Source organism: Lytechinus pictus, chromosome 18 (assembly GCF_037042905.1).
Source record: "Lytechinus pictus isolate F3 Inbred chromosome 18, Lp3.0, whole genome shotgun sequence".
NCBI classification, from domain to species: Eukaryota; Metazoa; Echinodermata; class Echinoidea; order Temnopleuroida; family Toxopneustidae; genus Lytechinus; species Lytechinus pictus.
The window spans coordinates 19,140,306-19,154,097 of NC_087262.1; the positions used below are offsets into that span (position 1 = coordinate 19,140,306).

General features: G+C 34.7%; 1 protein-coding gene across 1 annotated transcript; it reads right to left on the minus strand.

Annotated features, from left to right (window-relative positions):
• Window positions 1-2,403: 2,403 nt before the first annotated feature.
• On the minus strand, window positions 2,404-12,150 carry LOC129281319 (uncharacterized). The gene is made up of 4 exons (XM_064113187.1): window positions 11,782-12,150; window positions 6,228-6,303; window positions 5,296-5,370; window positions 2,404-4,599 (listed from the first exon to the last, which is right to left on the minus strand). The coding sequence occupies exons 1-4, from the start codon at window positions 11,873-11,875 to the stop codon at window positions 4,368-4,370; spliced, it is 477 nt and encodes a 158-aa protein (XP_063969257.1). The 5' UTR covers window positions 11,876-12,150; the 3' UTR covers window positions 2,404-4,367.
• Window positions 12,151-13,792: the final 1,642 nt, after the last annotated feature.

Below are 13,792 nucleotides of genomic sequence, written 5' to 3' on the forward strand. Positions count from 1 at the left end.
TGTTTTTGACCAACATCAGAAAAGATGAGACAAAGAAATAAGCGCCAAAAAGGGAGGCAAAACAAAGTTGAAAAGAACAAAGAAGAGAGAAGCAGACTGTGAGAAAAGCAAACATGCCAGCATCTCTGTAGTGATGTTGTATACCTGCAAGTTTATTGCAATAAACAAGGAACAATGAAAGGATGTTTGCTCCAAGTCTAGGAACAAAAGAAAGGTTGTTTCTCAATATAAGAATGTGTTTGCCAAGTAGATTTGGACAGAAAATGAGTTGGCTTGCTCTGTGAATGTACAGTATTGTAGTACATACACATGGCGTGAACAAGTGAGAATATATGAAATTGGAAATAAAAGAAAGAATTTATATACATATACAGAATGTTGAAATATAAATGAAAATATATACAAGGAAAGAATATATAGATGTAGATATATAAAAAGATATAGTCAAGTCACTACACCCTTCTCATCAAAAGGTTTGCAATAATTACAAAAGTAGCTGAAAAGGTGAAATGTACTATGAATCCTGGAATTTAATATCTGCCTCTAAGACTATTTGTTTTGATAAACATAGGTTTGGAAAGACAGGGCTCGACACTAGCGCCGGTCCAACGGTCCCAGACCGGTAAAAATCACTGTCGGGCCGGTAGATTTTCAAAAATAGCAAGATTTACTGGTCCGACATGACCAGTAAGAAAATATCATTGTCGGGCCGGTAATTTTTCAAAAAATAGCAAGATTTATGGGTCCGACATAAACAGTAATAAAAACCATTGTTGGGCCAGTAACTTTTCCAGAAATGGTCAAATTCACTAGTCCAACATAAATATAAAAATATTCCATGACTCAAATTGCAAACCATTTTTCCTCCCGTTAAATTTTGTCATTCACACACAGAATACACACAGAATGAATCGCATGCAATTTTTACTTGGGTAACATACAGTGTACATGTGGCTAGCCATCCACACAGCCCACATGGTAAATTTTCTACTGGCTGCACGAACGAAGCTTGGCAAACCTCTGGCAGAAATCTCTCACAGAATTGTCAAAATTCACATTTCACACTAATGAAAAGCTCTTATAATGTCCATATTTCCTAAAAATTGGGGTAACTCTGTCATTTGTAAGCAGTAAAAGGAAACATTTTCACTTCTGTTTTAGTTCAAAGAGATCGGGTTTCGAGTGATATCGTTTGAATACATGATAGCCCCACATATGCATTTGTGTGTGTGTTGAACTGTTGATACACTTGGGTTTCTTTCGTAGCTATATCTTAATTGAGCCAAAAAGAAACTGATAATTTATTTATGATAGTTTTAGCTTTCTTCCTCTGTTTTCTTTCTATCTTTCTTTCTTTTCAATCTTTCTTTGTTCCCTCTCTTTTTAAATTTTTTTTGTTACTGTCTTTCTTTTTTAATTTTCCTTTTTTCTTTGTCTTTCATTCTTTCTGTCCTTTTAATATTTTTCTCTTTCTTTTTTGATTTCTTTCTTTCTTTAATTCTTGAGTCCATCCATCCTATATTTATCTCTTCTTTCTTTCTTCCTTTCCTTCCTTCTTTTTACCCTTTTTTCCTTCATTTTTTGTTACTTCCTTTGTTTCGTTCTTCATTCCATCCATCCTTCACCATTTCTTGTTTTTTATTTCTTCCTTCTTTCAGCCCTTTCTCTCTTTCATTCATTCATTCCTTCCTTTCTTTCTTCTTTCTGTCTTTTGTTCTAAATCTTTTTTTCCCTTCGTTCCATCTATCCTTTTACCTTTTTTTTTTTTTTTTTACTGCTTGCTTGCTTCCTTCCTTCATTCTTTTTTCCTTCTATCTATCATTTTACCTTTCTTTATTTCTTCCTTCTTTCAATACTTTCTTTCTTTTTTCTTTCTTTCCATTTCTCCTTTTACCCTTTCTTTCTTTCTATATTGCTTGCTTCGTCGATCATTTCTTTCCTTCTTTCTTTCTTTCCTTCATTCCTTTATTTCTTCTTTTTCTTTTGTTCTTTCTTTCTTATTTTTGTTCTTTCTTTCCTTCCTTCCTTTCCCTCTTTAGTTCTTTCTTTTTTTCCTTCCTTCACATTTATCCTTTACCTTTTTCTTTCTTTCTATCTTTTTTCCTTCTTTCCATCTCTCCTTATACCCTTTCTTTCTTATTTTATTGCTTCTTTCCTTTTTCATTACTTTGTCTTTTGTTTCTTCCTTCTTTCTTTCCTTTTTCTTTTGTTGTTCTTTCTTTCTTTCTTTCTTTCCTTCCTTCATTTCTTTCTTTCTTTCTTTTTTCCTTCCTTCACATCTATCCGTTCTTTACCTTTTATTTTTTCTTCTTTCCTTTCTTTTATTATTTATTCCTTTGTTTCTTTTTGTCTTGCTTTCTTTTTGTCTTTCATTCCTTCATTTTTTTTTTTTTTTTGGGGGGGGCGGTAACAAGAAAGGACAGCAAAATAAACTCACACCTTTTTTTAATGTTTTCTTTATTTTGGGGGACCAGTAGATTTTAGGTTCGGACCAGTAAAAAATGGAAAAACTGGGTATCTACTGGTCCAACATGAATAGGTTGGACCAGTAGAAAAAAAGGGTTAGTGTGGAGCCCTGGGAAAGATAAACACAGTTTTGTGTCTACACACTACAGAACATGCAATATGTATGTATACATTATAAAATAGGCTTTGATAGCAAGTATGCCCATCAATTCATACTTCTATCGCTATCTCTACACATCATCATGACTGAGGCAATTGGCCTGTAGTATGGCCCGAGCTGTAATACTAAAAGCACCTGTTTGTATTACAATGAAAATACAGTAGATGCATGCATCAAATTAGGTTCACTCTACATGTAGTACACTACAGAGAAAAGATGACATAAGATGAATGATTCATGCATCAAAACTAATTGTGAAGTCTGTTTACAGGTTATGAATCATATACAATATGACCGAGAAAAGTGGATCAAATGATAGGCACGTGTATGAAAATTCATAACCGTCCTGAAAATTCAGAATGGCCACATTGTGTACTGCTTGGTCCACTCTTGAATGAAAATTTATAACCATCGTCTTTATGATATTCTAACTCCAATAAACTACTGTTCCAATTTCAGGCACACTCATACGTTTATCAAAGGAAATTTGCATAGAACCCCCCCCCCTCCCAACAAGGGAATGTACATGTAGATCTAGGGGAACATCCGACAGGGTTTGGTGAGTACTTCATTAAGATTCGTCATCCTGACAACTTTTCTTGGCTTTGATTGGCTGAGAAGATGACCAACTATTACTATGGTAACAATCAAATAAAACATCCAACAAATCTTTTCCTTGAAATGCCCAACAGAACCAATGAATTGCTTCATTTTACAGGCTGAGCCCCCCCCCCTACGAAAAAAAGGAAAAAACAAGAAAAAACAAGAGGAACGCCTCTGGCAGTCTCGCCTGTATTACGCACTTCGATATAGCAGCAGTGCTGCCTTTGAAAACAGCTAATGAATAATTATTCACAGACGAAACACTAATTTGATAATAAAATATGTCCATTGACCCAAAATGACCTTTGACCATGATCATGTGACCTAAGACATGTGCAAAACAACCATTCATACATGATTACCCTTACATGTATGTCAATGTTTCATAAGCTAGATCCATAAAATTCCCAAGTTATTATGCCAATTCAACACATACTCCCAAAACGGCCAGAGTTCATTGACCTTTAAATGACCTTTGATCTTGGCCATGTTCCTTAAATGCACACAGGGTATTCAGGGATACATTGCTGCTCTTATGTCCAAGTTTCATGAACTAGATCCATAAAATTTCAAAGTTATGATGACAATTCCTCAAATAACCCCAACATGGCCATAGTTTGTTGACCATAAGTGACCTTTGACCTTTGTCATGTGACCTGAAACTCAGGCAGGATCTTCAGTGATATACTATTACCCTTATGTCTAATTTTTATGAACTAGGTCCATATACTTTCGAAGTTATGATGACATTTCAAAAACTTAACCTTGGTTAAGATTTCGATATTGATCCCCCCAACATGGTCTAAGTTCATTGACCCTAAATGACCTTTGACCCTGGTCATGTGACCTGAAACTCAGGCGGGATGTTCAGTAATACTTGATTACCCTTATGTCCAAGTTTCATGAACTAGGTCCACATACTTTTTAAGTTATGATGACATTTCAAAAACTTAACCTTGGTTAAGTTTTCAATGTTGACGACGCCGCCGTCGCCGTCGGAAAAGCGGCGCCTATAGTCTCGCTCTGCTATGCAGGCGAGACAAAAAGAGATACATGTATTCTGCACAATGGCTATTTTCCTACTCCTGACACTGCCATTTCCATATTGCTTTTCAAATAGAAGCAAATGATGCAAGGGTTATTTTGGATTTTTGGGGGGTGAAATTGCCCTAGGCCCTATGTATGAACCCCTACCCCAATCTGGATGGCATAACGGGAAACATATTGAAGCATCATATTTACCTGCTAATATTGCTAATGCGTTAGAGTGTCTGATATAACAGAAGACGGACAAGAGAAGATATAGTATGGCCCTCTTCCAGTTGTCTAGCCAGTTCATATACTCCCAGTATACATAACACCTTCCATCTCTGTAAAAGAAAAAATATGTACATAGACGATCATGGATATTGAAAGACTAATTGGAAGCATTAAAGCTAAAGCCTTAGCTCCATCCCCACCCCTCTCCCTCCTGAAAGGTAAAATATCTGCTCTCATAAGAGACGACTAAGATATATTTTATATCAATGTTTGATGAAATCTAATTATCTTTAGATACTTGGGCACCTGACTTCTGATACATGTACAGAGGTATAAGAAAGGAATGTTATGAATGGAGTTTACATGTTTCATGCTTTCAAGAATTTTGTTATTTCAGTTTTGTTATCGTATTCATGCATTCATGACAGGTGCATGTATTTGAGAATGTTCATAATGCTAATATTTTTCTAGTTTATAATACTTGCTTGTTACATTTGTGCATAAAGATCCCTGAGATAAAATTTTAGATTAATGATGAGGTACCCTTTATTACATAAATTATATTTTTTTAAACTTGAGAAAAATTGTTGTCAATGTACAGACACATTTTCATTGGTTAGTTTGGATACTTGAAATATTCGAAAATTTGATAAATTGTCATGGCAACATCGACTCTGGACAGCTCAGATCGTCCACATTGCAGCAGAGGGCTTATCCAGTCTAATGAATAAAAAAAACCATTTTAATGAACTATTAAATAAAATAAATTCATAAAATAAAAGAAATACAGAACAATTTGTACGTACCTACTACAGCACTTGTCACAACATGGAGCAATAAATATCATAAGCTCTAAGAGAGATACAACCAATGCAGCAAATCTGAATGTGTGACATAGAGAGAAGAGATAGTTTAGAGAAAGGGAGAAATTCAACATCAATCTTCTAAACTTCTGTATCAAGATTGTTATAAATGCCTTTTCAGTAATGGACTATACATGAATGAGCTCTAAATATTCTGGGCCCCCGTCTTACAAAGAGTTGCAATTGATCCGATCAACTACAACTATGGAAAGCCAGCAATGTCAACATCTAAAATGCATGTTTATTCAAATTATTTTCTAGATATGATGTATATTCATACATTCATTGTTTTCTTGACAATTCAGTGTGCTTCTTTGTTAAAAAAGTACATTGTGCAAAATTTCTGAAGAAAAAAAAATTATGACATTGATGGATTTTCCATATTGTTGATGTTGATTGGATCAATCCTAACTCTTGAACAAGGCCCTGAGCTCCTGAGAGATTTAAGAGTTACAGTAATAAAGTATAAAAGAACCTTGTGAAAAAAGCTCCGCAAGAATGTGCTATTTGCACTGGTAAAGAGTTTTAACCATTGTTGGATAACACAAGTAGATACGTATCACTACTCCCTGAGTGGTATACATGTATAGTGGCAACACTGGTTGTCATAGTGCTATGACAACCAGCGTTGCCACTATATACCACTCAGGGAGCAGTGATACGTATGTACATGTATTGTTAACATTCCTTCAAATATATTCATTTTACTTTCCCTAAACTCTAAAATAACAATTACCGGTAAGTTGAATTTATACTTGAAAAAAAATAATAAAGGTGATTCTTCTTCTCTTCTTTTGTGGAAACCTACATTAAAATAAAAACAGAAAGAGCTAGCTATGAAATTAAAGATTGATAATATTCATGAATGTACTTACAATATATAAATGAAGAATAAATCTGTATCCCCGGTAGAAGCATCATATATCTGTGTGATACCTATGGCCCATAGTGCTGTTGATGGAAAAAATATGAGGAAAACAAAGTTTGAATGTAGTATCATCAAGATCCAATTTTTAGTACAATGTTTGTACACAAACATATGCACAATATTCAGTCAGTGTGCTTTTTTTTCTCATTTCAACAATTGCAAACCAGAAATGCCACGTGCAGACACTTCACAACATGAAAACACCTTTTAACTTTTTTTTTTGGGGGGGGGGGGAGGAGGGAGGGGGGAAGTGTGCGCCCCAAACTTGATCTAGTCTCCTCCCATAGCATTTTGCATTAAAACAAATGAACAGTACTCTATGAAAATGCATTTATAAGGATTCACTGTTAGAACATTTATCCTTAAAATAAAAGAAGTTCCTGCAGCAGAGTCTCGAGAACACCTGTAATCTAATACCAGATTGCATAATCTTACATTACATGTATATCATGTAAAATTACAGGAAATTGGTATTTGGTGTATGGAACCTTACAAATTTCCTTAATTAAAACACCCTTTTCCCCTTTTTAAACAGACCTGTTCGATTAAATTGCAGAAAAATTCCTGTTTTATAAATTTACAGAATGATTCTGTTATTTCTGCAAAATCTTTTTTTTTTTCCTGTAAAATCAGTGTTGCCTACGATGTGCAGTTCACAGAGGAAGCATTTAAATGCACCCAAAGAGCCAAGCCTTTCATTATTAGTTACAGATTTCAAGCAAACTACATTTATGCCTCAAAACAGTACTGAAATATGATCATGCTTATAGTCATGACTGGCTTCCTCTAAAAATGCAACCAAGAATGGGATAATTACAAGTCAAACTGTTTGACCATCTGGAGTGGTATCCTACTGTGTAGTATCCATGGACATATGGTTAGAACAGTCAGATTAGTTTCAAAGATCAGTTATGATGGTTTAGACTGCCTCAAAGCTCGTCAGTTCCAGGTATATTCTGATCTGGAAGTTTTCCCTGATCAGAAAATACCACTTAATTTGGGCAGCATGAAAGCAAATTACATGTAATATCCCTGAAAGAAAATACCTGTTAAATAGTAGGAACTTGTCAAACCTACAAGAACTTTCGCGGGGAAATTTCCAAGGTCGCAGGTACTTTGGCAGTGTGAAAGCAAATTACGGGAACTTTCTTGGTTGGGCACAGGCGCCGTGGGAGGCTGCTGAGCTAGCGATTTTGAATCTCGTGCCTTGCTTGCTTATCAGACCATACTGCGCATGCTTGTAACTTCAGGAACTTATCCTGAAGAGTATGTTTCAGGGCGGTGTGAATGCAGGAATAATTAAAGGGCATTTTTTAGCCTTAAAATTTTCTTGTAATTTAACAGGGATTGTTGTAATCGAGGCAGTTTGAAACCACCAATTGTTTCAAAGATCTACATGCAGGCCTCTAAAAAAAGTAATGCGAATTCCATAATCTCACAAAACCATGGAGGCATGTGTATGTAAAACTCTATATATACATCTGTTTTTCCACATAATGTAGCTCCAGAGTAGATGGTTTACATTTAGGCCTACATGTATGTGTATATGAGGAATAAAGAGAGTACCTAGAAATTGCAAAAATGAACACTAAAACAGAAACATTTATTTATTTGTATTCATTTACATGTATTAACATATTTATTCAGTGCAGGATAAAAAAAAATCAGCACAGAGGCTGTACAAGCGCCGTACATGTATAAAGTTTGGGAATGTATCAAAGGGCTTATAATAAACATTCCAGTCACATTCTGGTCATGCCGAGGAAATTATTGACAAAAAACAAATATCCCTAATTCCATGTTATCTTTAAAGGGAAAAAAGAACTCATTTAAACTAAATTTCATAAACTGCAATCATTCATTTATTATGTTTACAACCAGAAGTATACACAGGTTTTCAAATTGAAATGGGGAAGAAACTACCCATGGCTACTGTATGTATACACCAGACTAAAGGCCAAGAAGCTAACCCTGATAAATGATCCAGTAAAACTCCATGTATGGCATCAAACATCCTGCACACAAGTCATTCATTAAAGTACAGTATCTTAGGAAATCAAGCTTTCTGAAAATATGCTGGTCCTATACATGTATAAAGTACATGCCTGATACATATAGAGATTCCACTTATAATATATAGACTGTGATTTTTCAATCCATACTTAATACTTTTCAACATGACAAGTGCTAGCCTAGAGAAGGGCTGGATGATTGTTTTAGCCAGCCAAATTGTTCAATCATGGGGATCAAACACATGTACGTGTATCTAAAATAATGTGTTTTATTTTTTCCCTTTTCAAAAATATATCATAGATGATGAAAAAGATGATAATTCTTTTCACGGTTATTATTAGCTCTATAAATTAATAATTATAAATCTAAAAGGCCTATGTATACAGAATACAATACAAGATATATTCATTTTTATCTTGATTGGAAGAGGAAGTCCACCCTACCAAAGAAAGACAAATAAAAGACAGAAGACCCTGGGATGCAGACCTGTGCAAGGAATAAAATTATATGTTAGCCCAGGTAAGATTCAGACCAGGCTCAGATCAGCAATGCTAATGAAATGGGTTTATATTTACAATTAAAGAATAAAAATTAAAGAAAAATTGGCAGAAAAGCTCGTTTTCAAAATACTCTTCTTCTTCTGATAAAGTACAGTCCACTCTGTGCAAACTACAAATAATGTATGAAATGAAATCAACATCTTTATTTAAAAAAAAAATCTAAAGGAAAAAAATTACAGAACAAAACGATATCATTGAAGATTAGGAAGATCAAATCATGGACCTACTAGTACATGTAGGTCCATGATCAAATCAAGGATCAAGTAGGGAATGGATATGGATGGAGAGGACATGAAAGGGGATCGTGAAAGATTATTAAAGAGTTAGATCATGATCATGGTAATCACCAAGGGGTGGATATTATCTACAAATGTATTACCCCTGGCTGTGGTCTAGCCACCTATTTCATTTATTTGGCTTTTAACTTTGTGTGATTATTGATCACATAATCTGTTGTCTCACAATCACAAACCTCTCTCATCATAGAGCAGATTTATAAGGCACATTGTGCACTTAGCAACAATCGGGGTTTGGCTCAATTACAAGGTACACGTATGTAATAATTGATCAATTGCATGTATGTAATTAATTACATTTATTTGAGTAATTGTAATTGCAATTGAAGTTTTAAATGGGAGGGTAATTGTAATTGAAAAAAAATGTAAATGACTTCAATTACTGTCAATTACTTTTAGTTACATTCAATTTACAATAAACATACTTAATTTATGATTTAATATCATGACCTTTTTCATGTCAACTGCTTCAGCATCACTGCAAGTTGTCTGCAACAGGCAAAATCAGCGCTCCTTAACCTAAACCTTCATCTCGTCAGATTCTCTATAACTTTATTATGTTGAAATAGGTGGTGCTAATGCATACAGAATACAAATTGATTTCATTTATGACTTTTGTAGAAAGTAATCGAAATTGTAATTGACAGAAGTATTGGTAATTGTAATTGAAAAATATGTAATTTAATTGAAAGTGATTAATTGAACATTTCTTCAATTCCATAATTGTAATTTAAGAAAGCAATGGAGCCCAACCCTGGCAACAATAATTTCAAAAAACAAAAAATTGTTATGTTACTTGGGAAACTTCTACTAGTACTAGATTTGTGACACCTAAACAAACATCAACTTCCGCTCAATAATGAGCAATTTGCAGATGTAAGAGCATTCTAAATCTAAGTGTAACCTAGCCTTGAGGAATCTGTCATGATAATATTTTCATATTCCAATATAATATTATAATATATTTCTTTTACATCTGTGATGTAAAAGTATTTAAAAATATCATCACCGAGTCCTCAAGGCTATAAAGTCTAACCATTATTAAAGAAAACTTTAGTTAATAGTCTAGATGGTAAATATCATTCAAGCTAAAGATAAACAATTAGATCTAAATCTAGATTTAATCAGTAACAAACTGAATGAAAAAAAATATTACAACTTGTGTTTTCCTAGTCTCCAGAGTCCAGGCTACATTGGCCTTTCTTTATAATTATATGGATCATCAATCAGTCTTACTCTTACTCTAGTCTCAGATGGTCTCCAAATCCAATGGTAATGCCACTGAATGGGTTTGATCTTGGCCAATATGTTAGGCCTACTACGGCTAGGCCCTAGATCTAAATTTTGGTTTTATCATTATTCATTTCTCATTTGTAATATGTTTGACTTGTTTTCCTCATCTAGTTCAAAGTCATGTTCGGCCACATTCCAGTTCCAGTATTATAGTCACGTATTGTATTACCGGACACTATTGTGATTCCGGACGCGCATATAAATGCGTTCGAAAACAATTTCGTACCGTAAGACTTCCGCAATTCATAAATTCACAGATCAATACATAGAACAAGATTGCAAAAACAAGGCGAACAAATCAAACTTTTACCTTATTTATCTCTAAAATGACAGAAAATGCTTAAAATATCATATAACATAGTTTTGCATTAATAATTTATGTATTTTCTAACGGAAATATTGGCCTGATTTGCCGAATTTCAATCTCGTCGGCTCCTTCGGTCAAATGATGAGGTGAGGTGTATTGTGGGTGATCGTCGACGGCTAGTTCTCAAGGTACCGTGCGCGAGGTTTACCGTGAGTAGAGCCGTCGACGATCGGCAGCGCATCGATAGAACTTGATGAGCGTCACGATACGAACGAGCACTGGAAAGTGCCATGAAACATGCAGCTAACCAAAAAATAAAAAATAAATTAAGTTATCAAACACGAATTTATTACCAACATCTGCTCAGATTCGATATAAAAAAAAAGCAAACAAAAAGTTAGAATTTATTCATGATATGATATAAGAAGAAAAAATCACAGAAATTTGTTCTTACATCATTATAATCAAGGATATCTTTACCCGTCCGGCGCGCGTCCGGAATCATGATGTAATTTGTCGCGCACGAAAATAATTGTTTTTCGTGGAGGGGTATGCGGCAAGTGCGATGCAAAGAAAATGGTTGGTAAATATAAAATAATTTTATCATATTATTTTCATAATATTTGGAATAGCAAGTGCGATTTTTTCTTGATTGTATTTCCTCTAGTTGTCATTTTTAAAGCACTGAAATAAAGGTGTCCGGCAATAGGATACACTGCCATACTATTAGTATTATTGGCAGTAAGAACTACTGTACTGACCCAAGACAGTAAAAATCTGTCATATTAAAATTAATCATGTTAAAGTATTGGGACTATTTCGACATCAGAACTTAACAAATTAACGTTTTTAATTTTAAGAATTGTCCGCCTGAGTCTGAGATGAGGAGTGCAGTTCTAACTTTGGGGGACGTCGACACGTCTTCAGACACCGTCTTCGGGCTCCCGCAGTAAGCCTAAGCTTCTGCCTTAGGCCTTTAACATGCTTAATTAACGCCTAGGCTTAACTAAGCAACAGAAAAAAACCAATCACCTCCTCCGACTAAAACTCCACACGTCCGAACAAAAGGTGAGTAATATCTCCAAATACAATTGCAGCAACCATCTTCACAGCAGCCTTTACCCATGATTTCGGAATAGAGTCATCAACTGGTCTGTAATAAAACGGAATTTCCAGACATCACACATTTGGTGGGTGCGGCACCCGGCTTGGCTACAGTTAGCTGCAGTCACTGTGTAGATCTCGACCGGGTTGGAGCTGCGTACGGTGCCGGGCCCGGCCGGGGGATGGAGCGTTGCCGGTCCGGTAGCTTCGTGGAGGCCGAGAGTGAGCTGAAATTTGGCTAACCCATTAAGCTGTCTCGAATTCAGCGTAAGTGGCGCTAAAACAAATAAAATTGTCGTGGGAGTTGATTTGTCAACAGAGCTGAGGCAGAGGACTGGGCCACGGGGAGGGCTGTGCATGGAGGAGGGTAACTGATTATGACATTGCACATAATTATGATTATCATAAAAATCACGTGAATATCAAATTCAAAAGATGTAAATTTAGATTACACGTCACATTTGCACAAGACACAAACAACAATTGCACAATAATATTCCCCATCTATGCTGAAATGAAATTATACATATTTTCCATGTCAGTGTATGAATTTTTATGAATGCCAATTTTCAATTTCCATGAAATTTCCAGAAAACAATTGTGTAACATAAAATAATTATACCAATAATGCTCTATATGCAGTGATAGAAAAAATTGGACTTATTTTTCTTATCACGCGAAGGAAAGAGAAAGCTTATGTATTTTAAGAGGAAATTGAAAAAATATTGTTCATGCACTTCGGAAGAAGCGAAATAAACGTGAGTTAAACCATTTTCTTATCTTTTTCTGCCATGTGTATTCTTTTTATTGATTATAATATGATTGAACCTTTAATATTTATTTTTCTTATCCTTCTTTCACATCTTCTTCTTTCATTCTTCTTCTTCATTTTTCCCTTTAGTCTCCCATTCCTCATATTCAATTTTTTCTTAATAAATTATCATTACTTTTCTTAATTTTAGCGTGTAAATCGTAAAATTTGACTCCGGCTCATTAGTGTTATTATTAGTTGTATTATGAACATCATCATTATCGTTATTATTATCATTATTATTATTATTATGAGCATTATTATTGTTTTTATTATTTTTACTATTGATAATAATAATTATTATTATTATTAGTCAAGTAATAGGCTTACTCTATAGAATAAGGTGCTTGCGAGAGGTGTATTATTTATCCATAAATTTTATTATTTTTTTTAAGCATTACGACAATATTAGCGGGTCTGTGTACGAGGAGGGGGCCGGGGGGTCTCAAAATGCCGGAGTTCCCATTCATTCCACCCTTTGGCTCCCGTCCGGCCCCCTTGTAGTTTGATGGCGAAGTATTAATTTTTGTTAGTAAATAAAAATAGAAGGTGAAATGTAAATTAGTTGCTTATGCTGGATTAATCTTACATTAAAAATAATGAATTCTCTATCAGGGCGATTCACAACATTTTCAACCTGCTGTCCAAATGAACGAAAAACTTCAATTTGCTTCAGTGTGGTAATATTAAAGTACTACTGGGTAGACATGCAAAAAACTGACAACCAACAAAAATATGTCGTCCATAGGTGAATTAGAGCTAAAAGTGTTGCGTGTCGTGCGGGACATCTGCGTCCTGTACGACACACATTATTTTCACCTCGGCTATAATTTACCCATAATCAATTTTTTTGTGTTGGTTATTAGATTTTCACATGACAACCCACTATAGCTTTATCATTAAAAAAAATAATATTTTATTGCTCAAGCATTCGGCTAGGAAACTAGAAATTGTTGTCAAAATGTCCCGTACGACACGTATGGAATCGCCCATCATAGATTTAGACATGAATCATAATAGAAGGCGGATTGAATCCGGATTGAATAGAATTATAATTTATTAAATCCTTAGTATGTTAATCAGAATGACTCATTATCATTCGTTTGATATAGAAGCATGCAAATTTCC

Coding starts and splice junctions, on each gene's coding strand:
- LOC129281319 (XM_064113187.1), bottom strand. CDS start 11,875: ATGGGTAAAGGCTGCTGTGAAGATGGTTGCTGCAATTGTATTTGGAGA. Junction 6,304..11,781: donor TGGAGTTTTAGTCGGAGGAG/GTGATTGGTTTT, acceptor TTCCATCAACAG/CACTATGGGCCATAGGTATC. Junction 4,600..5,295: donor TGTGACAAGTGCTGTAGTAG/GTACGTACAAAT, acceptor TTTCTTTTACAG/AGATGGAAGGTGTTATGTAT.